Source organism: Aquarana catesbeiana, linkage group LG02 (genome assembly GCF_042186555.1).
Source record: "Aquarana catesbeiana isolate 2022-GZ linkage group LG02, ASM4218655v1, whole genome shotgun sequence".
Lineage (NCBI taxonomy): Eukaryota > Metazoa > Chordata > Amphibia > Anura > Ranidae > Aquarana > Aquarana catesbeiana.
Genome location: NC_133325.1, coordinates 67509796 through 67537114, shown reverse-complemented (window position 1 = coordinate 67537114; position 27319 = coordinate 67509796). Strand labels below are relative to the sequence as shown.

General features: G+C 46.9%; 1 protein-coding gene across 1 annotated transcript in view; it reads right to left on the bottom strand.

Annotated features, from left to right (window-relative positions):
* Positions 1 to 9188: 9188 nt before the first annotated feature.
* PANX1 (pannexin 1) overlaps positions 9189 to 27319 on the bottom strand; it is a 66825-nt gene continuing 48694 nt past the window's right edge. The window contains exons 2-5 of the mRNA XM_073613014.1: positions 25237 to 25376; positions 22128 to 22342; positions 17218 to 17876; positions 9189 to 12034 (exon numbers count right to left, since the gene is read on the bottom strand). Coding sequence (XP_073469115.1) covers positions 11955 to 12034; positions 17218 to 17876; positions 22128 to 22342; positions 25237 to 25376 — 1094 coding nt within the window. The 3' untranslated portion in view covers positions 9189 to 11954. The remainder of the gene's footprint in view (positions 12035 to 17217; positions 17877 to 22127; positions 22343 to 25236; positions 25377 to 27319) is intronic.

Genomic DNA, 27319 nt, shown 5'->3' with positions numbered 1-27319 from the left:
TGCCTGGGTGCAGAAATATTTCTGGCGCCCCCACGTGGGCGTGGTTATCTTACCAACCCCTCCCCTTTACAAATGTTACTATGGCAACGACTCAAACACAGAGATGCTCCCCTAAGAAGTCTTTGTTGCCCTGGGATCCTCCCATGATCTTTTAACAATAAAGAAAATACAGGAAGAGCATACACTAATGAGACTTGGAGGGGATTCTCTCTGATGCACACAGAGAAGGCTTCTGTTAGAGAGTCTGTTAGAAAGAGCCCCCAGACATAGTACAGGAGATGGTCAGAGACTGTAGTCATAGTACAAGAGACGGTCAGAGACTGCAATCATAGTACAGGAGATGGTCAGAGGCTGCAGACATAATACAGAAGATGGTCAGAGACTGCAGACATGTTACAACAGATGGTCAGAGACTGCAGACATGGTACAGGAGATGGTCAGAGACTGTAGACATGTTACAAGAGATGGTCAGAGACTGCAGACATGTTACAAGAGATGGTCAGAGACTGCAGACATGTTACAAGAGATGGTCAGAGACTGCAGACATGTTACAAGAGATGGTCAGAGACTGCAGACATGTTACAAGAGATGGTCAGAGACTGCAGACATAGTACAGGAGATGGTCAGAGAATGCGGACATATTACAGGAGATGGTCAGAGATTGCAGACATACTACAGGAGACGGTCAGAGACTGGAGATATAATACAGGAGATGGTCAGAGACTGCAGACATAGTACAGGAGATGGTCAGAGACTGCAGACATAGTACAGGAGACTGTCAGAGACTGCAGACATAGTACAGGAGACTGTCAGAGACTGCAGACATGATACAAGAGATCGTCGGAGACTGCAGTTCCTATGGACGTTAGTAGATAATGGCCAATCGGCCCTCTCACCTGACCCAGCGATACAGCAACAACGGTTCTTCTGATCAGGAGTCTGCTTACTCTGAATTGCCCGTAGCGAGTCCACTGGGTAGCACCCAGATCTGTATTCTGGCAATGACTCCAATCCTTTCTCCGCCAGGGATGGCGCCAGGCTGTGTGGTTTTCCCTCTGGTGGCGCAGGTCAGCGGGGTTCTCTCTCTGATGGTGTTCCCTCAGCACTGTCCTCTCCCTCTGGAGTCCTGGGTGTACTTCCCTGAAAGCTTTCCCGGGCTCCTGGCTCTCTCTCTCTCCCATTCAGCTGAGCATGCTGCGTGGGCTGCAGTTTCCGTGTTACAGCCGGGCTGCCAGTCTTCGGGACTACATGTCTTTGCTCCTTTTTTTTTTCTTCCCTGGCCGATATGAAGGCGGGGGGAAGAAACATAGTGCGCCGCTCACTAGTACAGCAGCGTGCGCGAAGAGGAGAGGGGTATCACCCCCCTCCACCAACTATAGTGGCCCCTCAGTACAGATCCCCCTCCACTAAGTATAGACCCCCCTCCGTCAGTGCAGACCCCCCACTAAGTATAAACCCCTCCCTCAGTACAGACCCCCCAGCACAAAACACCCCCCTCTATCAGTATAGACCCCCCTCAGGACAAACCAACCACCCCTCCATTAATACAGACCCCCCTCAAGACAAACCACCCCCTCCGTGAGTACAGACCCCCCCAGAACAAACCACCCCTCCTCCATTAGTACAGACCCCCCTGAACAAACCACCCCCCTCGATTAGTACAGACCCCCCTGAACAAACCACCCCCCTCCATTAGTACAGACCCCCCTCAGGACCACCCCCCTCCATTAGTACAGACCCCCCTGAACAAACCACCCCCCTCCATTAGTACAGACCCCCCTCAGGACGACCCCCCTCCATTAGTACAGAACCACCCCCTCCATTAGTACAGACCCCCGGGACAAACCACCCCCTCTCCATTAGTACAGACCCCCGGGACAAACCACCCCCTCTCCATTAGTACAGACCCCCCCGGGACAAACCACCCCCTCTCCATTAGTACAGACCCCCCCGGGACAAACCACCCCCTCTCCATTAGTACAGACCCCCCCGGGACAAACCACCCCCTCTCCATTAGTACAGACCCCCCCGGGACAAACCACCCCCTCTCCATTAGTACAGACCCCCCCGGGACAAACCACCCCCTCTCCATTAGTACAGACCCCCCCCGGGACAAACCACCCCCTCTCCATTAGTACAGACCCCCCCCGGGACAAACCACCCCCTCTCCATTAGTACAGACCCCCCCCGGGACAAACCACCCCCTCTCCATTAGTACAGACCCCCCCGGGACAAACCACCCCCTCTCCATTAGTACAGACCCCCCCCCCGGGACAAACCACCCCCTCTCCATTATTACAGACCCCCCCCGGGACAAACCACCCCCTCTCCATTAGTACAGACCCCCCAGGACAAACCACCCCTCCATTAGTACAGACCCCCCCAGGACAAACCACCCCCCCCTCCATTAGTATAGACCCCCCTGGACAAACCACCCCCCCCCCTCCATTAGTACAGTCCCTCTAGAACAAACCACCCCCTCTCCATTAGTACAGACCCCCCAGGACAAACCCCTCCTCCATTAGTATAGACCCCCCCAGGATAACCGCCCCTTCATTAGTATAGAACCCCCCCAGGACACCCCCTCTTCATTAGTATAGACCCCCCAGGACAAACCCCTCCCCTCCATTAGTATAGACCCCCCAGGACAACCCCCCCTTCATTAGTATAAACCCCCAGGACAAACCCCTCCCCTCCATTAGTATAAACCCCCCAGGACAACCCCCCCTTCATTAGTATAGACCCCCCAGGACAAACCCTTTCCCTCCATTAGTATAGACCCCCCCAGGACAACCCCCCCTTCATTAGTATAGCCCCCCCAGGACAACCCCCCCTTCATTAGTATAGCCCCCCCAGGACAACCCCCTTCATTAGTATAGAACCCCCCAGGACAAACCCCTCCCCTCCATTAGTATAGACCCCCCCAGGACAACCCCCCCTTCATTAGTATAAACCCCCAGGACAAACCCTTCCCCTCCATTAGTATAGACCCCCACTTCATTAGTATACCCCCCCAGGACAACCCCCCCTTCATTAGTATAGACCCCCCCAGGACAACCCCCCCTTCATTAGTATAGACCCCCCAGGACAAACCCCTCCCCTCCATTAGTATAGACCCCCCAGGACAAACCCCCTCCCTTCATTAGTATAGACCCCCCAGGACAAACCCCTCCCCTCCATTAGTATAGACCCTCCCCAGGACAACCCCCCTTCATTAGTATAGACCCCCCAGGACAACCCCCCTTCATTAGTATAGACCCCCCAAGACAACCCCCCTTCATTAGTATAGACCCCCCAAGACAACCCCCCCTTCATTAGTATAGACCCCCCCAAGACAACCCCCCCTTCATTAGTATAGACCCCCCCAGGACAACCCCCCCTTCATTAGTATAGACCCCCCCAAGACAACCCCCCCTTCATTAGTATAGACCCCCCAGGACAACCCCCCCTTCATTAGTATAGACCTCCCAGGACAACCCCCCTTCATTAGTATAGACCCCCCCAGGACAACCCCCCCTTAATTAGTATAGACCCCCCCAGGACAACCCCCCCTTCATTAGTATAGACCCCCCAGGACAAACCCCTCCCCTCCCCTCCATTAGTATAGACCCTCCCCAGGACAACCCCCCCTTCATTAGTATAGACCCCCCCAGGACAACCCCCCCTTCATTAGTATAGACCCCCCAGGACAACCCCCCTTCATTAGTATAGACCCCCCCAAGACAACCCCCCCTTCATTAGTATAGACCCCTCAGGACAACCCCCCTTCATTCGTATAGACCCCCCCAGGACAACCCCCCCTTAATTAGTATAGACCCCCAGGACAACCCCCCCTTCATTAGTATAGACCCCCCAGGACAAACCCCTCCCCTCCATTAGTATAGACCCTCCCCAGGACAACCCCCCCCTTCATTAGTATAGACCCCCCAGGACAACCCCCCCTTCATTAGAATAGACCCCGCAAGACAACCCCCCCTTCATTAGTATAGACCCCCCCCAAGACAACCCCCCCTTCATTAGTATAGACCCCCCCAGGACAACCCCCCCTTCATTAGTATAGACCCCCCAGGACAACCCCCCCTTAATTAGTATAGACCCCCCAGGACAAACCCCTCCCCTCCATTAGTATAGACCCCGCCAGGACAACCCCCCCTTCATTAGTATAGACCCCCACCCAGGACAACCCCCCTTCATTAGTATAGACCCCCCAGGACAAACCCCCCCTCCATTAGTATAGACCCCTGACAAACCAGCCCCCCCTCCATTGAGCTAATTAAAAAACACCCGGGTGGCAGCTGGAGAGGAGAGGACAGTGTGCAGCCGCGTCGCCCGGGTGGAGAGCAGAGCGTGTCAGGCTTGGGCAGCAGGCGGGAGTTACACAGGAGAGCTGGAACATGTCGGGAACGGACTCCCCCCCCCCCCCCCTCAGTGATGTCACTGCGCGGCTGGTCTCTCTGCACACAGAGACACATCCGCTCCGACCTCCAGCTGCTTCCGCTCTCCTCCTCTGATAGGAGGAGGGAGGGGGGGTGGGCTTTGGCAAGAGACACAGCGGCGGCGGTGACCGGTGGAAAGAGCCGCCTACAGACAAGGAGAGGAGGAGGGAGGGGAGCACTCTTGTGCTTCAGCGCCCCCACCTCTGTGGCGCCTGGGTGCACTGCACCCCGTGCACCCTGGCCAGGATTGGCCCTGTATCTGCATTTGGGGTGCCATTAAGAAATAATGGCACCGCAAGTGTGGAGTGCATTTTAGCACTTTTTATGCGCATTTACAGATAATGGCATATAGATTTGAGATTTCTGAGCACTGGAGTCCTGACTGCCTATTACATTTCTTAAGTCCGGGTTCACCTATGTGCGGCCGTGGTTAACAGCATGGGGTCCGGTGCGTTTCTGTTCACCGGTTCAGGTGTGATTCGGGTCCGAATTTTTGCCTGAATTCGCACCTGAACCAGGCTCAAATACGCACAGGACCCTTTTAAAATCCGCACCGCAGCCGCCCCAGATGTGTGTGAACCGGCTCCATTGAGAGCCAGTCACACTCGCACATCGTGCGAATTGGATGCGGGGAAACCTGCATCCAATTCACACATATGTGAACCCGGACTGAGGCCATAAAATGTTAGGGTGGTACAAACACCCCTAATATGACCCCCATCATGGAAAGAAGACACCCCAAGGTATTTTGGTAAGAGGCATGGAGAGACTTCTTTTTCACAGTTATTTTAGAAAATGAAGGAAGTAAATTAAAAATTGGATTCTTGTGGTGACAAATGTTGCCATTTTAATAGGATATGTCTCATGCATGGCATGGGTATACTTAGAAATACACACCAAAACACATTTTCCTTCACCTCCAGAATATGAGGTCACCACATGGGGGAGATTTTATCACAGTGTAGCCACTTAGGAGGGCCCCAAATCCAATAAGCTCCTCCAGGGACCTAAACCAGGGTCTCAAACTGGTGGCCCTCCAGCTGTTACAGAAATACAAGTGGCATGAGGCATTGCAAGGCTGACAGTTACAAGCATGAATCCCACAGGCAGAGGCATGATGGGACTTGTAGTTTCGCAACAGCTGGAGGGCTGTCAATTTGAGACCCCCTGACCTAAACTATGCATCTGATTTTCTGACTGTCTATTACAGGCCCTGAAATGCCAGGAAAGTAGAAACACCCCAAAATGACTTCATTGCGGAAAAGCAGACACCCCAAGAAGTTTAAATTCAAACCGGTGCGGCGCTACTAAGTTTAAATGTGTATATCATTTAGTGCATATGAATACTGTGCTTGCTGCAACTCAATCTAACCCCAAACTTCACAATTGCTATACTTGTAAACAAATATAAATCAAAATCAATGAATCAAGTTATTATATAAAAGTCCACCATCATATAATGATTTATTGATTTATATTTTACAAGTATGTAGCGAGGTCCCAGTCCCCTTCTGGTCTAATGAGAACCTCCAGAGTTAAGGACAGCTGACATCCTTCTGTATAGAGTGAATTACAAGGCATGGAGGGTGTAGTGCAAGGTAAATTCATGGGCGCCAGACACTTCTTCAATGCAAAGAGATATATTTTCTCTTGAACAGAACTGTGGGAGAGATGGTTGGGGCCAGGACACCCTTTAGTTGTTGCAATGGTAATTAGCAGCCTCCGAGGCTTCTATAGGTAGACAGCCATACAGGGAAAGGCATCCAGCAAGACACCACATGTGCATGCGTAAGATTGCTGTCTCCTATGGCAACAGTCTTATAACAGTTTCTAACACGTTGTGATGAACTTCTGTACTTCCTCTACAATCAAGCTCTTCACTCCACTGAGCTCCCGTCTCTCACTAGACTTACTGATCCACTGCCACTGGATCTCCTGAGCTCTTCCAATCTTCACACTCAGTATCTTCCTCAAGCGTCACCCCCACGTCCCTGATGGGTCCCTAGCTTGGCACTCCAGGTTCTTCTCAAGCGTCACCTCACTGGCCTGCTCAGTCCCTGGCTTGGCACACAATAATGCTCTGCAAGCGCCACTTCCGCTGGCTGCCGGTACTTGCTTCAGCTACTAAGGTAGATGGTCCCTTAGTGGCGATAGCTTCCTCTCTACTTCCGACCATGACAGGTTCTCTGGCTGGTATAACCATCACTTCTGGTTGGACTGCAAGCTGCAGTCCCAACCCTATGCTTTTCTCTTGCTTCTGGATAGGACCTGCATTCTGGGAGAGGGTATTTATGGGACAGACGCCATATTTTGGGGTTTGTTTTTAGCCACCTGCTGGCCCTCCTGGCCGACAGGTATGCGTTAAGAGTACCACCTCATGGTCCTCCGTTTTGGAGGCCCACGTCGCTGAGACGTGTGGGTGGGCCCAGAAGCCTGTCTGGGGCCTACCACAGCAGCAGAGGAATGGTCCTGAGCTGTCTATCCTGAGTGAAGAAGCTGGACAACCGAGGAGATTCTAGGGGAGGACCCATCGTGGAAGGATCATGCAGAGTGCTGGTCTGGAGAGGGGCCTGGTGACTCGGTTAGAGGACGTATCCTGAAGTGGTCCTACTGCATAGTACTGCTGGGTTGGCTTAAAGGTTCAAGTGCTGTGTCTGACATGCATCGCAGACCGGTACATCCTGTGGCAGAGGGTTTCATTTCAAACAAGTCTGTGGTAGAGACTTTTGTTTGTGCTGCGTACTGGCTGCTAGGCAAGTGAGAGAGGCCTATCCAGGCGGGCAAAGATTAAATCCCACACGGGGAGTGCATTCAACTACAAGTGTTCAATTCCAAAGAATGATCTAAAGAATACTGAAGAAAGGTATTTGAGCTTCCCTGCAACTTCCCTTCTGCCTCTTTCCTGCTACTTCCTTTAATACTTGTTCATTAAAATATACTTGAGTAAATATATATATATATATATATATATTTTATATATTTATATTAGTAAAATCGATCACAGCAAAGTGATGTACTCCCAAGAGATAAAACACATAAAGTGCTCCACATAGCGTAAATCCTTATAGGTTTATTTGAATAATAAAAGTCAAATGCACACTTACAGTTGACAGGTGTAAAAACGGCAAAACAGATGACATGAAAGCCGGCCAGCTTCGGAATCAGCCCGTATCTTCCGGGATTAGAACGTACAGTGGTGACGTCAGGACGTGGCTCCTCCTCCCTACATAGTTTCGTCACTATCGGACGTGGTCCCGTGATTTACGCTATGTGGAGCACTTTAATGTGTTTTATTTCTTGGGAGTACATCACTTTGCTGTGATCGATGCTGAGGATCCCTCTGGACGTTGAGACATTTGGTGCCTGCCTGTGAGATCCCGGGCTGGGGTCCAGCCATCCGCTTAGCGTGGTCCCCTGTAACAAGGGACCATCGCTCTCTGGTAAGCGGCAGTGTTTGTCATAGGTGGAGGTCTCATCAACGCACTTGGCACCTTATGAATATTTGCATCACTCTGAAATTTGTTTTCATCCTTTGGACTTTTTTCATTTAATATTTCACTTCCATGTTTGTTTGGTTATGGACTTTTTTCTAATTTACGTTGGCACGTTCTTTTTGATGTAAAGGTGCACAACCTTGTATCTAATATTGAGTTATTTATGCCAATAGTATTTAATGTTTACAGTTTCTACTTTTTCACTAGCGCGACTATATTAATTTTTACTATTCTGATTGGTGTCATATAACACTTGATGGTTGCTGGTAATTTTTATTTATTAGTTTCGTGTTAGCGCAGTATTCTTTACAAAATAGAGATAGAGATATATATATATATATATATATATCTCTCTATCTCTCTCTCTCTATCTATCTATCTCACTAACTCTCGGTGGAGCTGCTGGTTTAAAGCACTCTGTCTTCTCCATTCATTGTCAGTGCAGCTGAGGCTGCAGAGAAAGGGACTGGGGAATCTCTATCCTCTGTCTCTTTCTCTGTCTCAAGGGGGAGATATCAGGGGTCTATTAAGACCCCTGATCTCTCACCAAAGCCCCCCACCAGGGCTGATAAAAAAAAAAAAAAACACAAAGTATTGCAATAAATAATAAAAAAAAAAATTGTAAAAAATAATAAAAATGTAAATAAAAAAAAAAAAAAAAAAAAAAAAAAAAAAAAACACACAGACACCGTCCACCCCCTCCCCCTAAAAAAAAAAAAAAGAAAGCATTGTAAAAAAAAACAAAAAATTAAAAAAAAAGAAAAATTAAAAACCACTGTCACGTGACATTAAAAATAAAAGTATCGGTAATCGGCGAGTACTTGAAAAAAAAAAAAAAAAGTATCAGTACTTGTACTCGGTCTTAAAAAAGTGATATCTGGACAACCCTTATATATATATACACACATACATACATACATACATACATACCTGTAAAAAATATATTCAAGTTATGAGGTGTACCCAATCATCCTTCTTTCACCCACCAGCTGCTGGCAGAAGAAGCAAAAAAAAAAAAAAAACCACCTGGTACTAGTGGGTATGGAGGGGACGCCTTCCCTATGACAATGCTGAGCCAATTGCCTTCCAATGGGGGAGTTTCTAGCCTAGTGTAAACTATGACTTACAAAAAGTGGCTTCTCTAATCACAGCTGCCAAACAGAATGGTGGAGTTCACGTTAAATCTTTCACATGTAGATAGAAGTATTTGAAAAGCAGTTTTAGGAGCCAAGTTGTATTAACAACGATGACAAGGAAATTTCAACCTCTGATTTTCTTTTACTACACTTTCTTTGTGTTAGGCAAGAATTGATCCCTGCAATACAATAGAGTAAAAACTGCAGAAATTACAATCCAATACAATAAAAAGTGTAGCACAGCTATCCAAGTACAAGATATTGCTCGTCTATACAATACTAATTACAAAGAAAAGGAAAGACAGAATAAAATATGTACAGTATGTAGTGAAAGACATCATTTCAGGCTTGGCCACCTTCCCCGTGGAGCAGAATTCCTTTCCTCGGTTGTAAAGGAAACCATGGTGCATAGGATTCTTCTGTATCCAGAGAGCAGCCAGGACATCGGAGAAAACGTCAGTATAAGATAAAGGTGCATGAAAGAGGACAGGAGGAGGATACAAAAAAAAGAAGGTGATATTCTGTAGTAACAGTTTAAGCCAAAGAAGTCCGTTATTTACATGCAAAAAACCCCTTAAATAGGTTCTCAAGTTGAGATAGAAATATAAACAGACGTGGGAAGCCTGCACATAGCAGGGTGGACAGGACCACAGCAATGGCACGGCAATAGTTATTTCCTAAGTCCAGACATGCCCACTGGGTGATGTAGAAGCATCTTAGCCTAATGGCTGGTTGAGTTTGTGCCCACGTGTCCATCGGAAGCTTCCAAAGTGGAGGGAATCGTCTTTATTCTGCAACAGGCTTATGAGCACTTCAGAGCAAAGCCATCAAAGGGAGCGCACCTTAGAAAGGACCATCATCAGTCACCGCAGAGTGAAGGGAAGGATGAGTGATGACTGCCATTTATCCATTGAATTCTCTTGGCCATTTACAAAATTATTACAACTGGATGGCAAGCAGATAAAAAAAATAAAGAAAAAGCACCATTAAACCAGTTATATGTTCATAAAAAAAAAAAAAAAAAAGACTAAATGTATTAACAGTCAGTTAGAACATGTACCGGAAGATGTCATATTAGCTTTGCAAACATGTCCTGTACAGCAGCATTCAGACCTTGGGGAAGGACCCAGTTGGGGCCTTGATTTGTTCTAAGAAGAAGAACTTCAACAGAGTGCTGGCGACTCCAGAAGAAAAAAAAAAAAAAAAAAATAACCATGCAATAACCCCCCCCATGCAAGGGTAAAATGATTGTTAGCTCAAGGGGATGGGGAATAAGATGTAATACTTACCTTAGCAAGTGCTTAACAACAGCCCTAGCATTGGACTCATTGACGTCATCACGTGACTGTGATCCAGTGTGCCCCATAAAAGAGGCTTCACGGTACTAGTCACATGGGGAAGTAGTAAAGCAGGCCATAGGTGTCTGGATCGACGTGGGTACAAGCCTGCCCTTAGATGGTATGAATCCCTGCTGAACCAGCCAAGATTCGAACCATCTATGGTCCTCTTAAAGGAGTTGTAAAGGCAGACTGTTTTTTATTCTTAATGCATTCTATCGGCTCGGGTTCCTCCATAGCAAGCTGCTTGTTGTGGGGACAGGAGGGAGGGGCCAGGAGCAGCGAAGAGGGACCCGAGAGAGGAGCATCTGGGCTGCTCTGTGAAAAAGCACTACACATAAGAGGTAAGTAGAACATTTTTTTTTTTTAACCATTAGCCGACCAGCACAAGACGATGTACATCGGCACAATGGCACGGCCGGGCAAATGGGCATACAGGTACGTCCCCTTTTAATCGCGGTAGTGTGGGCACGCGCCCGCCGCGTACTCCGTGACTGTGCCCGCGGGTCCCGTGGACTCGATGTCCGCCGGGTGCCTGCGCTCATGTCACGGAGTGGAAGAACAGGGAGATGCCTTTATAAACAAGGCATTTCCCCGTTCTGCCTAGTGACATCGGGAGCCGTGATCGCTGTTATGTCCTAGGTAGCCCCTCCCCCCCCCCCCCAGTTAGAACCACTCCCTAGGACACACTTAACCCCTTGATCGCCCCCTAGTGTTTAACCCCTTCCCTGCCAGTGTCATTTACACAGCAATCAGTGCATTTTTATAGCACTGATCACTGTATAAATGGCAATGGTCCCAAAAATGTGTCAAAAGTGTCTGATGTGTCCGCCGTAATGTCACAGTTCCAATAAAAAAAAAAAAAAAAAAAAAAAAAAAAAAAAAAATCGCAGATCGCCGCCATAACTAATAAAAAATAAAAATGCCATAAATCTATCCCCTATTTTGTAGACGCTATAACTTTTGCGCAAACCAAAAACTACCCAAACTATGTAAAGTTTATTAAAAGTTGGAGCTCAGCTTTAATAATAGTGTAGTGAGCAGAGCAGCTCAGGACCTGGCTATGCTGTTGGGGTGCCTAGATCACAGGGTGGACTGAAACGAATTAAACTCCTTCAGCCACTAAACCAGTTCATACATTCATACATACATACATACATACATACATTCTAGCTATGTGTTTCTAAAATGTCTTCCCTAGCCCAGTCCATGGTTTCAAATAAATAGCAAGTATTCCTATAATGAATATATGAATCAAGAGACAGCCAAATTAAAGGCTATACTGAGCATATTTAAAAAAAAAAAATCCATTGTCAAGTATGGAAAAGTTTCAGAGTCTATATCTCAACCACATGATTTTGGAATCATGATTACTGGTTCCAGTTCAGTTTACGACTTTCACCCACTTAAAGGAATTAAGAGCTACACTTGAATCCCTGAGTGAGTTGTAATGAGTCTCTTCCAGTGTCAGTCTGATCCAGTGAATACTTCCAGTGGTTTTGTCACAAGGATGGTTGGCTGTAAACATTTCTACACTGTAGGGGCGAGCTCCTAGCAAGACGAATCAAGAAGCCTTTGCCGAACTTTTTTGTCTTCTGCAGAGACCTTCACCCCATCGGATGTGGGCAGATCTGAAAGAAAAAGACAATTCATCATTCTGGATGTCCCCCCCTATGGACGCGATTTAAACCGACCACAGACAGGAGCTCAGTGAGAAATCTCTCTGCATATAGATACACAGAGATGACACACTAATTGGAAGATCTGTTCCCCGTTCTATGAAGCAAAGTTAACGTCTCGTAATCACACAGATTTCTTCATAAAGAGTCCCATAAAGGTTACAATTTCTTGTTCAATCGTTTTTATTAAAGTGGTTGTAAAGGCTCAGGGTTTTTTACCTTCATGCATTCTATGCAAGAAAGTTAAAAAAAAAAAAAAACCTTCCCGCCTCCTCATTGGCTGTGAGCGAATCACGGCCAGTGAGCCAATGAGGGGGCGGGACCGAGCTGCAGCTCTGTCTGCAAGCTGCTTGCTGTGGGGAACCAAAAAGAGAAGGATCCAGGCTACTCTGTTCAAAACCATTTTTGTTTTGTTTTTTTAAACAAAAATTGCCTTTACTATCACTTTAAGCATTTCAGGCAATACAACAGAAAGAAGCGGGGAAACAACAGAATAATATACAAAAAACATCAAGTTTCATAGTCAGGCTAAATTCAGGATTCAGTGCTGCTGGATTAGGTAGCAGAGAATGTATTAAACCAATTAAATGAAGGAAGGAAGGAAAGGAAAGGAAAGGAAAGGAAAGGAAAGGAAAGGAAAGGAAAGGAAAGGAAAGGAAAGGAAAGGAAAGGAAAGGAAAGAAAGAAAGAAAAAGAAAAAAAAGGAAATTAAAAGTTACATTTTTTTAGAGAATTAACCACTTCTGAAGACCAGGCCTATTTCTGACGTTTGTTGTTTACAAGTTAGAATCAATATTTTTTGCTAGAAAATTACTTAGAACCCCCAAACATTATATATCATTTTATAGCTGAGACCCTAGAACAGGGGTCTCCAAACTTTCTAAACAAAGGGCCAGTTTACTGTCCTTCAGACTTTATGGGGGCCGGACTGTTGCCATTGAAAGTAGAAATTGTCCTAGCCTCAGTGGCAGTAAAAAAGGAATCTTTGGTATTAGAGGGAGGAATAGGGCCCCATCGTCGGGGTCAGTGGGAACACTAGGGCCCCATCGTCGGGGGTCAGTGGGAACACTAGGGCCCCATCGTCGGGGGTCAGTGGGAACACTAGGGCCCCATCGTCGGGGGTCAGTGGGAACACTAGGGCCCCATCGTCGGGGGTCAGTGGGAACACTAGGGCCCCATCGTCGGGGGTCAGTGGGAACACTAGGGCCCCATCGTCGGGGGTCAGTGGGAACACTAGGGCCCCATCGTCGGGGGTCAGTGGGAACACTAGGGCCCCATCGTCGGGGGTCAGTGGGAACACTAGGGCCCCATCGTCGGGGGTCAGTGGGAACACTAGGGCCCCATCGTCGGGGGTCAGTGGGAACACTAGGGCCCCATCGTCGGGGGTCAGTGGGAACACTAGGGCCCCATCGTCGGGGGTCAGTGGGAACACTAGGGCCCCATCGTCGGGGGTCAGTGGGAACACTAGGGCCCCATCGTCGGGGGTCAGTGGGAACACTAGGGCCCCATCGTCGGGGGTCAGTGGGAACACTAGGGCCCCATCGTCGGGGGTCAGTGGGAACACTAGGGCCCCATCGTCGGGGGTCAGTGGGAACACTAGGGCCCCATCGTCGGGGGTCAGTGGGAACACTAGGGCCCCATCGTCGGGGGTCAGTGGGAACACTAGGGCCCCATCGTCGGGGGTCAGTGGGAACACTAGGGCCCCATCGTCGGGGGTCAGTGGGAACACTAGGGCCCCATCGTCGGGGGTCAGTGGGAACACTAGGGCCCCATCGTCGGGGGTCAGTGGGAACACTAGGGCCCCATCGTCGGGGGTCAGTGGGAACACTAGGGCCCCATCGTCGGGGGTCAGTGGGAACACTAGGGCCCCATCGTCGGGGGTCAGTGGGAACACTAGGGCCCCATCGTCGGGGGTCAGTGGGAACACTAAGGCCCCATCGTCGGGGGTCAGTGGGAACACTAGGGCCCCATCGTCGGGGTCAGTGGGAACACTAGGGCCCCATCGTCGGGGTCAGTGGGAACAATAGGGCCCCATCGTCGGGGTCAGTGGGAATAATAGGGCCCCATCGTCGGGGTCAGTGGGAATAATAGGGCCCCATCGTTGGGGTCAGTTTGAGGAATAGTGCTCCATCGTTGGTGTCAACGAGAGAAATATTGCCCCATTGTAGGTGTCAGTGGGAGGAATAGTGTCTCTATCAGTGGCAGGAAAAAGTGCCCAAGGGCCGGATAATGGCAACAAAAAGGGCCGCATCCGGCCCACGGGCCGCAGTTTGGAGACCCCTGCCTTAGAGAATAAAATGGTGGTTGTTGCAATATTTTGTGTCACACTGTATTTGCACAGCGGTCTTTTAAAGTAATTTTTTTTGGAAAAAATATACTTCAATGAATTAAAAAAAAAAAAAACTAAACAGTAAAGTTAGCCCAATTCTTTAGTACAACGTGAAAGATGATGTTACGCCGAGTAAATAGATACCCAACATGTCACACTTTAATAGTGCGCATGCTCGTGGAATGGCGACAAACTATGATACTTAAAAATCTCCATAGGTAACTCTTTAAAAAAATTTAACGGTTACCCGGTTAGAGTTTCAGAGATCTTGAACTAGAATTATTGCTCTCACTCTAACGATCAGGGCGATACCTCACATGTGTGATTTGAACACTGTTTACATTTGTGGGTGTGAGCACCGAGGGATGGGGCGCTTTACATTTTTTTATTTATATTTTTCCACTGTCCCTTTAGAAAATGTTTTCCTGATCACTTTTATTGCGGTCACAAAAGGAATGTAAATATCCCTTGTGACAGTAATAGGCAGTGACAGGCACTCTTTATGGAGGGACCCCAAATCCTTCCTTTGCACTTCAAAGTATTCAAAACTCCAAAATCTGCGTTTGAATACTGTGGATCTTTAAAATCTGGTGCCATTGACTGCCGAGTAAACCAGAAGCAACGTCGTGATGTCGCTTCCGAGTTACTACAATGGAGACCCGATCAAAGCCGAACCCGGCTTTGTTCCGAACTCCAGCCAGTCGGTGGGTGTGCCGGCTGGTGGCTCGGGTCCTGCTGCTTGTGATAACAGCCGAGCGGCTGCTTAGCCGCGTTGGTAGTTATGACAAGGAAGCCGACCGTCCGCTCTCAAAAACAGTACCGGGTTGATGCCTGTGCAGGAATCAGCCCGATACGATCACGTCAGCAAAATGACATTCAGGTTAGTGTCTCGGATTCAAGTGAATAACACAGATCACTCATGTAAAACCTTTTTCATTAAAAGTGGTTCCTGAAATATTACAAAACACGAATTAATACATTTTTTATTAAGTAGAGTAGTTACAAAGTTAAGTAATTCATTTGTATCTGAGACACTATGCTTTTTCCAACATGTAACCTTCATTTTTTTTTTGCTTTGTAGATTCCTTCCACCCATGATGGATGGAAAGAAAACTGCATAATCTATGGGCTGCCCTACATATTTTTTGAAAGAACTTTTAGGTATTTTAACCACTAGAGATCCGCGCTATAGCCGAATGATGGCTACAGCGCGGACCTGCTTTGCCGGGACGACGTCCACTGACGTCGTCCTGTGCACGAGCGGCCTGCGCCCCCTGCAGGGCGTGCGCGGTGCGCTCTGTGATCAGCTATGAGACTCGCCTGATCACAGATCAGAGTAAGGGGCGGATCCCAACCCCTTAACACGTTTATCAGCTGTCAGCCAATGACAGCTGATCATGTGATATCAACAGAGCCGGTATTTGGTTATTTTTTCTCCTCATGCTGACAGCGTGAGGAGGAAAAAAAAGACAATTGCCGGTAGCCGCGAGAGGGACATCGGTCCCAATCATGGCGAGCTGCCACCAGATCCTCAGTGCCCACCTGTGCCCTCTCTGCCAGTGCCACCTAGCTATAGGCAGCAGTGCCGCCTACCAGTGCCCACCAGCGCCACCCATCATTGCTCACAGTCAGTGCCTCAACAGTGCTGCACATCAGTGCCTCAACAGTGCTGCACATCAGTGTCACCTACCAGTGCCCATCAGTGTCACCTACCAGTGCCCATCAGTGTCACCTACCAGTGCCCATAAGTGTCACCTACCAGTGCCCATAAGTGTCACCTACCAGTGCCCATAAGTGTCACCTACCAGTGCCCATAAGTGCCACCTATCAGTGGTACCTATCAGTGCCCATCAGTGCCACCCATCCCTGCCACCCATCAGGGCCCATCAGTGCCGCCTTATCTGTGCCCATCAGTACCGCCTTATCTGTCCCCATCAGTACCGCCTTATCTGTCCCCATCAGTACCGCCTTATCTGTCCCCATCAGTACCGCCTTATCTGTCCCCATCACTGCCGCCTTATCTGTCCCCATCACTGCCGCCTTAACTGTGCCTATCAGTGCCGCCTTAACTGTGCCTATCAGTGCCGCCTTAACTGTGCCTATCAGTGCCGCCTTAACTGTGCCTATCAGTGCCGCCTTAACTGTGCCTATCAGTGCCGCCTTAACTGTGCCTATCAGAGCCGCCTTAACTGTGCCTATCAGAGCTGCCTTAACTGTGCCCATCAGAGCTGCCTTAACTGTGCCCATCAGAGCTGCCTTAACTGTGCCCATCAGAGCTGCCTTAACTGTGCCTATCAGAGCTGCCTTAACTGTGCCCATCAGAGCTGCCTTAACTGTGCCCATCAGAGCTGCCTTAACTGTGCCTATCCATGCCCATCAGTGCAGCTTATCAGTGCCCATCAGTGCATATCAATAAAGGAGAAAAATTACCTGTTTGCAAAATTTTATAACAAACTATGATATATGATTTTTTTTTTCAAAATTTTCCATCTTTTTTTGTTTGTTTAGCAAAAAATAATAATTCCAGCTGTGATTAAATGCCACCAAAAGAAATCTCTATTTGTGGGAAAAAAATGATAAAAATTTCATTTGGGTACAGTGTTGTATAACTGCCTAATTGTCATTCAAAATGCGTCAGTGCTGAAAGCTGAAAATTGGTCTGGGCAGGAGGGGGGGTTTAAGTGCCCGGTAAGCAAGTGGTTAAAATAGGCGAAGCACAAGTATGGCTGAACTGTAGTTGTTACCATAAGTAAAATTAAAATAACGTTTCTAAAAAAAACAAAAAACAGTACTCTCTATATATTACCTTTCAGTTCTGTAGAGTTCTTTCCTGCAGGAGGTAAAGCTCCACTTTTAAATGCGGCTTTTTTGCCATCAACCGTGTCGGTCTTCACAGCTCCTAGCGTTGTCAGGAGCTGCATGGTATCAAAGTCTTCTCCTGTACCCTTCAGATTTTCCAGCACTTTCAGATACTTGTAGGACTTGAGCTCACTGACATTCTCCTCCAAGAACAGAAGGAACAGGCTGAGGTCATCATAGTTTTTGGAGGGGCACTGATAGACACTGAAGGTAGGGAGCATCGCGTACACTGTGAGAACGTTGGCCCTTTTCCTAAATGGCACCAGCATGGTGTACACCACAACGGGCATCATTACAGAATACACAATCAGGTTGATATAACTGAGCAACCGGAAGACCCCAACCGCAATCAACTTGCATTGTATTAAGGAGGGCAATGTGGTGTCGTTTTTTAAGATGCCGGTTCGGATGTTGCAGCTGAATTCATCGGTCAAAGAAAAGAGGCTGATGTAATAGCCGAGGTAGATACAAGCCAGCAGGATAATCGTCAATGTCAGAGAGCGACAAATGAGGTACTTGATAATTAGGTGATAAGAGCTCTTCTTCGTCTTGAGATACTGCTCGACAAATGGGTATTTGAAGTGGCTTTCTGAAATCTCCCACGCGCTGTAAAAAAATAAAATCACAAAAAGTAACAAACTGTCAGATTGAAGCAGCAACAGCCGGTTTATGAAATCAGCAATTCGGCGTTCTGGTGGCTTTAAAGTTTATCTTAAAAAGTTTCTGTAACCTGTAAAAACTCAGCGGTACACGCCAAGAAAAACGGAGAAATAAAAAAAAAAAGCATAACAAAAAAGGAAACAACTGACTGCCCAGGGATTGGCCAATTGGAAAAGCGGTAGCGCAGGATCCTAAAGTGGAGCTAAAAGTATTGCGAGCGGGCAGGCTCTAAATTGCAGCAAAAACATGCCATGTTCTTCTGCAATAATAAAAACGTGGTGCCTGTTGGCAATCTTCTTTAACCACTTCAACAAACGGGCACTTTCACCCCCTTCCTGCCCAGGCCAGTTTTCAGCGCTGTCATTTTTAAAATGACAATTGTGTGGTCATGCTACACTGTATGTACTTTTTTTTTTTTTTTTTTTTTTTAAGGGGTTGTAAAGACAGAAGCTTTTTTATTTGAATGCATTCTATGCATTAAGAAAAAACCTTCAGTGGGCAGCAGTGTCCCCCCCAGCCCCCCTAATACCTGAGCCCATCTAGATCCAGAGATGTTGCAGGAATGTCTCGTCTGCCTAGGACTCCCCTCCTCAATGGCTGAGACAAGCGTGGCACGCCAGTGGCTCCTGAGGCTGTCAAAGTCTTTCAGCCAATGAGGAGAGAAAGGGGGCGGGGCCGTGCCGTAGCTCTGTGTCTGAATGAACACAGGGAGCAGTGGATTGGCTTGGATGCCCCCATAGCAAGCTGTTTGCTGTGGGGGGGCACTCGACAGGAGGGAGGGGCCAGGAGAGCCGAAGAGGGACCCGAGAAGAGGAGGATCTGGGCTGCTCTGTACTAAAAAAAAAAACAAAAAAAAACGGGATTTTAAAAAACAGAGCTTTCTTTTGGTGGTACTTAACCGCTTCAGTCCCGGAATATTTTACCCCCTTCCTGACCAGAACACTTTTTGCGATTCGGCACTGCGTCGCTTTAACTGACAATTGCGCGGCCATGCGACTTGCACCCAAACAAAACTGACGTCTTTTTTTTCCCCCCACAAATAGAGCTTTCTTTTGGTGGTATTTGATCACCTCTGCGATTTTAATTTTTTGAGCTATAAACAAAAAAAAGAGCGCCAATTTTGAAAAAAAAAAAACGCAATATTTTTTGCATTACATTTTTTATTGCTCTGTCTTCCCCCTTCCCTGTGTCAAGCGGAAGAGAGGAGAATGGATCCAGCGCTGTGCACAGCTGCATCTCTTCTCCCTTTTCTTCCTCTTCCACACAGGGACTCGAGCCATTGGCTCCTGCTGTTGCCAATCAAATGCAGTGAGGAGGAAGTGGGTGGGTGGGGGGGCGCTGCTCCATAGACACACAGACAGCTCGGGAGCGAGCATTCACTGTGTGCCCCATAGCAAACAGCTTTCCATGGGGACAAACAAAGGAGGAGGAGCCAAGATTGCCAGCGGGGGAAGGAGGAGGATCGGGGCAATACTATTGCAGAGAGCAGGAGAGAATAACCTAATGTTATTTTAATAAATAAATATATAAACTTTAGTAACACTTTACAGGTAAAAAAAAAATATTTATAAATAATATTAGTCTCTCAGGTTGTGGATGGAGGTTGCCACCATCCCTATAAAGTTGTACAATATCTACTAAAATCCTATGTTGGGACTTTGAAGGCAACCAGAAACCAAAGTTATATCAGTTTTATTAGATGCCATCATTAAAAAAAAAAATATTTAAACCATCATTGACCTCCACAATACACTCATAAAATGTATTTATACAGCAAAATGGTGCCCCCAGATCTGGCTCATAACATGACCACTCATATTTTTGTGATAAATGAAAAGTCCTTATACTGAGCCTGAGTCCTTAAAGTGGATGTAAACCCCATTCATGAAATTTGATCTGGGCACATAGTATATCTGTACTGTTTACTTATCTCTCTCCAAAGCTCTAAGTGCAGTTTGTCTCTGGTGCTCCATTCCTCTGTTATCAGCAGAGTCACTTCTGACAAGTTCTCCAACACATGAGATAACAGCAGCTGAAAATTTGTGTCGGGGAGGGAGCTTAGAGGTAGATTAGCAGAGAGCTGGTCTATTCAGACTGCAGCTCTGCACGTTCCTTCGTTCCTCTGCCTATGTGGAGGAGGGGGTGTGTCCCTTTCCTCCAATCAGCTCTCACACAGTATAGGCCCAGACTCCGCACCCACTGCTGGAAGAGGAAAAAAGATTTCTAAACACGATCTGCACTTTCCAAAGAGTGTAGAAAGGGAAAGACAGCAGATCTACCAGTAAAAAACTTATGTAGGAGGGTTTTTGTTTCATCTCTGTGTATCATCTGAGGCTATTCAATTCACTGGGTATACGTGAGGGTTTATACCCACTTTAACATTTTAAAACGTGTTTGGTTGCCCAGTATAAGGACTTTTCATTGGTCACAAAAATAGGTGTGGTCATACGTTATGAGCCAGATCTGGGGGTACCATTTTGTTGTATACATATGTTTACGTATGCATTGTGGAGGCCAATGGTGGTTTATTTATTATCTTTCTTTTAAAGTGGAGTTCCACCCAAAAATGGAAATTTCACTTTTTGGATTCCTCCCCCTCTCCGGTGTTACATTTGGCACCTTTCAGGGGGGAGGAGGGAGCAGATACCTGTCTAATACAGGTATTTGCTCCCACTTCCTGGCATAGATCACCGCGGTGCTTGCGGTGACCTACACCACTTCCGGCGCCTACACTGTCCTCCCCCGCTGTATTCTGTGAGACACACAGGTCCCAGAACACAGCAGGGACCAGAGAGGACGCACAGCACGACTCGCGCATGCGCAGTAGGGAACCAGGAAGTGAAGCCGCATGGCTTCACTTCCTGATTTCCTTACAGAGGATGGCGGCGGCAGCAGCCGAGAGCTGACGGACGGATCGGCTTCTGACATCGCAGGGTCTCTGGACAGGTAAGTGTCCATATATTAAAAGTCAGCAGCTGCAGTATTTGTAGCTGCTGGCTTTTAATATTATTTTTTAGGTGGACCTCCGCTTTAAAGGAGAAGTTCACCTTTTGTAACATGTTGAACCCATATTCAGGGTGTAACATGTAAACGGTTACAAATCCACCGGCCCCTGAACCTCCCTGGCTCCCCAATGCGACAGGCACCGGGCGATCTTCTTTCCCAGCGCTCTGTCATTCTCTGCAAGAACGTGGCCGTGCAGGGCTCCGACAACATCACTCATTCACAGAGTTCTGTGAAAAGAAATCTGCAAGGTCCAGCAGCCTTTGCAGCTGTAGGCTTGTAGTTCTCAATGAAAGGCACCGTTCAGCGCTGTGGTAGTTCATTGATGCTACAGCAAAGCAGCCTACACGCAGAGCCTGCAAGAGCCCTGCATCGCACGCATGATCTGCTGATGCCCCGTACACACGGTCGGACATTGATCGGACATTCCGACAGCAAAATCCTAGGATTTTTTCCGACGGATGTTGGCTCAAACTTGTCTTGCGTACACACGGTCACACAAAGTTGTCGGAAAATCCGATCATTCTGAACGTGGTGACGTAAAACACGTACGTCGGGACTATAAAACGGGGCAGTAGCCAATAGCTTTCGCCTCCTAATTTATTCGGAGCATGTGTGGCACTTTGTCCCTCGGATTTGTCTACACACGATCGGAATTTAAAGGATCGGATTTTGTTGTCGGAAAATTTTATAGCATGCTCTCAAACTTTGTGTCTCGGAAATTCCGATGGAAAAAGTCAGATGGAGCCTACACACGGTCGGAATTTCCTTACAACAAGCTCCGATCGCACATATTCCGTCGGAAAGTCTGACCGTGTGTACAGAGCATTACAGTTTGCCTCTGTGCATAAGTTTCCTTTAATAAAGACCGGTCACTGCTGCGCTCTATGTGCAGGGAGACTGGTCTGGTCTCTGCCCCCTCCTGTAGTGATCTACATGCAGCCTGTAGTGGGTGGAGCTTGCTGGGCTCCTCCCACAGCTCTGCTGTCTGCACAGGTTATGTACAGCACTGTGATGACATCACTGCTACTTTTACAAGGTAATACCTAAATATTTGCTACTCACAAAGCAGATTTATAACCTTTGTGGTCATTACAGAATATATTTCAATAGAAGTTTTTGTGCAGAGTTCAGCTTTATATAAATTTTTGCAACTCAGATAAGAGGGCTCATTAGGCAGGCTGGTACATTTACCTCTGTGCCAGGCTGTCATTTATCACTGGGGAGCTGGCGCCGTCCCTCTTGCTTGTTATGCTGTTGGCAGCTTTGATGGCCCTGTTGTAAGACTTGTCGAGTTCCTCCATGATGAATTTCAGATCAGAGCAGAGATGAGGAGCCGCTGTGAACCTCCAGAATAAGGTCGGAAGGTACATTAGTATTGCCACTAGCAGCAGAATATATGGGAAAAACTGCGAAGAGGGGAAAAGAAAATCTATCATATACCGGCTGTATGTCATAAGCGAGAAGTGACATAATAAAGAGAATAAAATATCACACAGAAGTCAGCCATGTGCAAAAATGAGAAAACCTGTTTGTAATGTATACAATGTTATGGCCATTTCTGAATTCTAGGGTCCTTTCACACATTCATGTCCGTTTTGCACAGATTCCGCTTGCTCAGGGGGGGGATTGATCCGCTGATCCCCGCTGAGCCGGCGGATGACATGTCCATCTCCACTCGCTGTGCAGGGACAGACCTGTCAGATCTCCGCTCTCCTCTATGAAAACCGATCTACCTGTCCATTGTCATCCGATCGGCAATACGGATAGAAAATAGGGTTTTCAATCGGTCTGAATTTAGCGGAGCGGTTCAGATTGGATGTCGGCGGACATGTCACCACTGACATCTGTCGCTCCATAGGAGGTACATGGAGCGTCCGTTCTGAAAAACTGACAGGTGGACCTGAGCAGTCCGCATGTGTGAAAGAGCCCTAATGAAGTTCAAGCAATCAGCTACCTACACAGACAAAAAAAAACATAAAAAGGTAGCCGTTTACCTGCCAAATGATTTATTTTTTTATCCATCCAGTCCTTCGATTTACACGACTATGTCAGTCTTTTCTGGCAGGGAACCCCCTTTTTTTTTTTTTTTTTGCTGCAGTTCAGTAAAACGTACAGGTTTTGTCCACATCCCAGCCTTGGATTGGACAGTAAAAGAAGCAGCAGACTGACAAACTCATCACTTTGTTCTCTCCTCCAATCAGCATGCTCTTTGATGGCACATGAGCATAGTGATTGGCTCCTTGTGCTGCTGCTACTATATCTTTTAGTCTGTACTCTGCTGTACAGTGGGCTGTTACCAAGGGAACTTACACTGCTTGCATTAACCAGGCATTTTCTGAAACTTTTCGTTTATATGTGAAAATCATTTTTTTTTTTTTGCTAGAACCCCCAAACATCGTATATTTTTTAACCGCTTGCCGATCAGCCACGGTCATTGTATTGCGGCAGGTCACGCCTGCGCAATCGCCGTAGCTGTACGTCGGCCACTTTAGGAGCAATAGGAGGCGCACCCGCGGATCCGGAGCCTATGCGCGTGGCCGAAGGCCGAGATCGCTCCACAGAGAGCCAGAACAGGGATATGTCAATGTAAACAAACAGATTCCCAATCTGACAGGAGAGTTCAGTGAGATAGTCTGTTCCTAGTGATCAGGAACAGTGATCTCTCTGTACTCCCAGTCAGTCCCCTCCCCCCCCCACAGTTAGAAACACTTCCCTAGGGAACATTTAACCCCCTTGATCGCCCCCTAGTGTTAACCCCTTCTCTGCCAGTGTAATTTATACAGTAATCAGTGGCTATTTTTTTAGCTCTGATCGCTGTATAAATGTCAATGGTCCCAAAAGAGTGTCAAAAGTGTCCGATCTGTCCGCCGCGATGTCGCAGTCCTGCTAAAATTCGTTGATCACTGCCATTACTAGTAAAAAAAAAAAAAAAAAAAAAATTAAATAATAAAAATGCCATAAATCTATCCCCCATTTTGTAGATGCTATAACTTTTGCGCAAACTAATCAATATACGCTTATTGCGTTTTTTTAACCAAAAATATGGAGAAGAATACATATTGGCCTAAACTGAGGAAGAAATGTTTTTTTTTTTCTAAATTGTCAGTCTTTTTCTGTGAAAAAAAAGGACGTCAATTTTGTTGTAGGTCATCGCATGACCGCTTAATTGTCATTTAAAGCGGCCTGGACATTAAGAGGGGTAAATCCTTTTGGGGGCTGAAGTGGTTAAAGCAGAGGCCCTAGAGAATAAATTGGTGGGTTTTGCAATTTTTAGGTCACACAGTATTTGCGCAGCGGTTTTTCAAACGCAATTTTTGGGAAAAAAATGCACTTTTAAAATAAAAAAAAAAAACACACAACCACATTTTTTTGTAAAGTATAAAAGATGTCGTTACACCGAGTAAATAGATACCACGCTTTAAAATTGTGCACACCCGCACAATGGCAACAAACAACGCAAGTTTTACTATCCATAGGCGACGCCTTAAAAGCCTTTACAGGTTACCAAAGGAGGTCTAGTGCTAGAAATACTGCCCATGATCGGACGTTCCCGGTGACACCTCACATGTGTGGGATGATCGTGGTTTGCGTGCGCTCAGGACTGACGCATGCACTAGCATGGGGGGGGGGGGACGACAGAGGCACTTACATTTTTTTTTTTTTTTTAATAATTTTTTTTTCCCCACACTGTTGCTTTACATTTTTTTATTTGATCACTTTTATTGCTGTCACAAGGAACGTAAACATCCCATGTGACAGTAACAGGCAGTGTCAGGGTACTCTTTATGGAGGGGATGGGGGTCCCCCAAACCCCTCCTTTGCACTTAAAAGCATTCAAAATGCCAAGTTTGGCTGTTTTAAATATTGTCTTTTTTTTTTTTTTTTTTTTTTTTTTAAATCTGGCACCTTTAAGGCTCCAGTTATCCGGAAGTGATGTCATGACATCGCTTCCAGGTTACTAGATCTGAGACCCGATTAAAGGCGATTCCGGTTCTGGTCGCTCAGGCCTGCTGGTGGGACGGGAGAGCCCGGGTGAGCTGGCGGAAGCGGTGGGGGGGTGGGAAGGTCCCCTCCCGCTGCTGTAATAACAGCTGAGCGGCTGCTTAGCCGCACTGGTTGTTATTACAAGAAAGCTGACTATTGGCTATAAAAAACAGCACCGGGGTGATGAATGTAGCTGCAGGCATCACCCCGGTACTACCCCATGAAACCGAAGGCCGCATATTTGCGTTACGTCGGCGTCAAGGGGTTAATCACAGCCCTGGTCTTCCTGTAATAGCACAGCATTGATGACTCTTACCTTGTGAAGCCACAGAGGGATGTGCCCCGACTCGCTGTGTGACAAATGTTTCTGCTGGACGGCGGCCCAACAGAAGGAGTCCACATAGGCAGCCTGTCTCCAGGAGAAGGTGCTGGGGGCGAAGCAGCTGATCTGAGCACCTGTCACCAACAAACACAGAATAGGGAGTCAATATAAAAGTGCACCTGTCATTGTAATGCATTAATAAAACACAGAATGCTCATCAACAATTAAAGATGAAAGATAAAAATGATTAAAGATTAAATACGATTATCCCAGTTGAATGCTGGTACACATAACACAGCCAAAACACCGTACATGTAGGTGGAATAAGCAACATAACATCTGCCACACTATATTTAAAGCTGATCTCTGAAATTATTATTATTATACAGGATTTATATAGCGCCAACAGTTTACGCAGCGCTTTACAACATGATTGCAGACAGTACAATTACAATATCATTTAATACAGGAGGAATCAGAGGGCCCTGCTCATTAGAGCTTACTATCTAAAAAGGAAGGGTCAAGTGATACAAAAAGGTAATAACTGGGGATAAGCAGACAGTCTAAATACAAGAGTCATGTGTATTCTTCCTTAACCAGTTGACATCCGCGCTATAGCCGAATGACGACTACAGCACGGACCTGAATTCCCGGGAGGCCGTCATAGGACGGCCTCCCCTGTGCAGGTGCCGAGCGCGCTGTGATCACTGAGTCACTGAGACTCGGGTGATCACCAATCCAAGTAAGGGGCCGGTCCGGGCCCCTTAGCCTGTAATCAGCTGTCAGCCAATGACAGTTGATTACATGATCAAAACAAAAGCTCTGTGATCGTTTTTTTTTTTCTCCTCGCACTGACAGTGCGAGGAGAAAAAAAAAGCCGATCACTGGCTCATCAGCAAGGAACATCGGTCCCGAAGAGGAGGCAATAATGCCACATACGTGCCACCAGCCATTGCCATGTGACAGTGCCCACCAGTGCCTCCTATCAATGCCCACCAGTGGTGCCAATCAGTGCCACCTAGCAGTGTTGCCTATCAGTGTACCAGATCAGTGCCCATCACTGCCACCAATCAGTGCCCATCACTGCCACCAATCAGTGCCCATCACTGCCACCAATTAGTGCCCATCACTGCCACCAATCAGTGCCCATCACTGCCACCTCATCAGCGTACATCAATGAAGAAGAAAAATTACCTTTTTTAAACTTTTATAACAAAATATAAAAAAAAAAAAATTTTTTTTTTTTTAAATTCGGTCTTTTTACATTTTTTTTAACAAAAAATAAAAACCACAGAGGTGATAAAATACCACCAAAAGAAAGCTCTATTTGTGGGGAAAAAATGATAAAAATTTCATTTGGGTACAGTGTTGTATGTCTGCGCAATTCAAGCAAGAAGAAAATTCCCCTAATGGTGGACTTTAAAGGCACATATGGAGAAACATAAGGAAAAATGTATAGTATACAAACAATAATTTATTCATTTCGAAAACATCATAAAAACATCAGTAGCAATATAACAAACAGTGAAAGGATGTCCGCGCAATTGTCATTCAAAGTGCGTCAGTGCTAAAAGCTGAAAATTGGTCTGAATAGGAGGGGGGTTTAAGTGCCCAGTAAGCAAGTGGTTAAAGTGTTAATAAAGGCGTGTTTTTTTATTGTAATAAAAATAACAAACATGTTATACTTACCTGCTCTGTGTAATGGTTTTACACAGAGCAGCCCCGATCCTCCTTTTCTGGGGGTGCCCACACGGAAAGCCACTTTCCCTGGGGGGGGGGGCACACTTGTGTACTTGCTCTAGAGACCAGCTGCTGCGTCCACTGACACAGAAAGCGGGACTCGGCCCCGCCCTCCGCAATTGATTGACAGCAGCGGGGAGCCGCTGCTATCAATCTGATCAATAAGGGAGGATGACAGCAGCTGTCATGCACAGATCAGGATCAGGCTCAGATAAGAAAAAAGGGGGGCAGCTGCAGCACAAAAGGTTTTTCACCTCAATGCATAGAATGCATTAAAGAGGAAAACCTTAAGACTTTACAACCACTTTAAATCTTGGTGTGCTTTGTGTATTTCTTC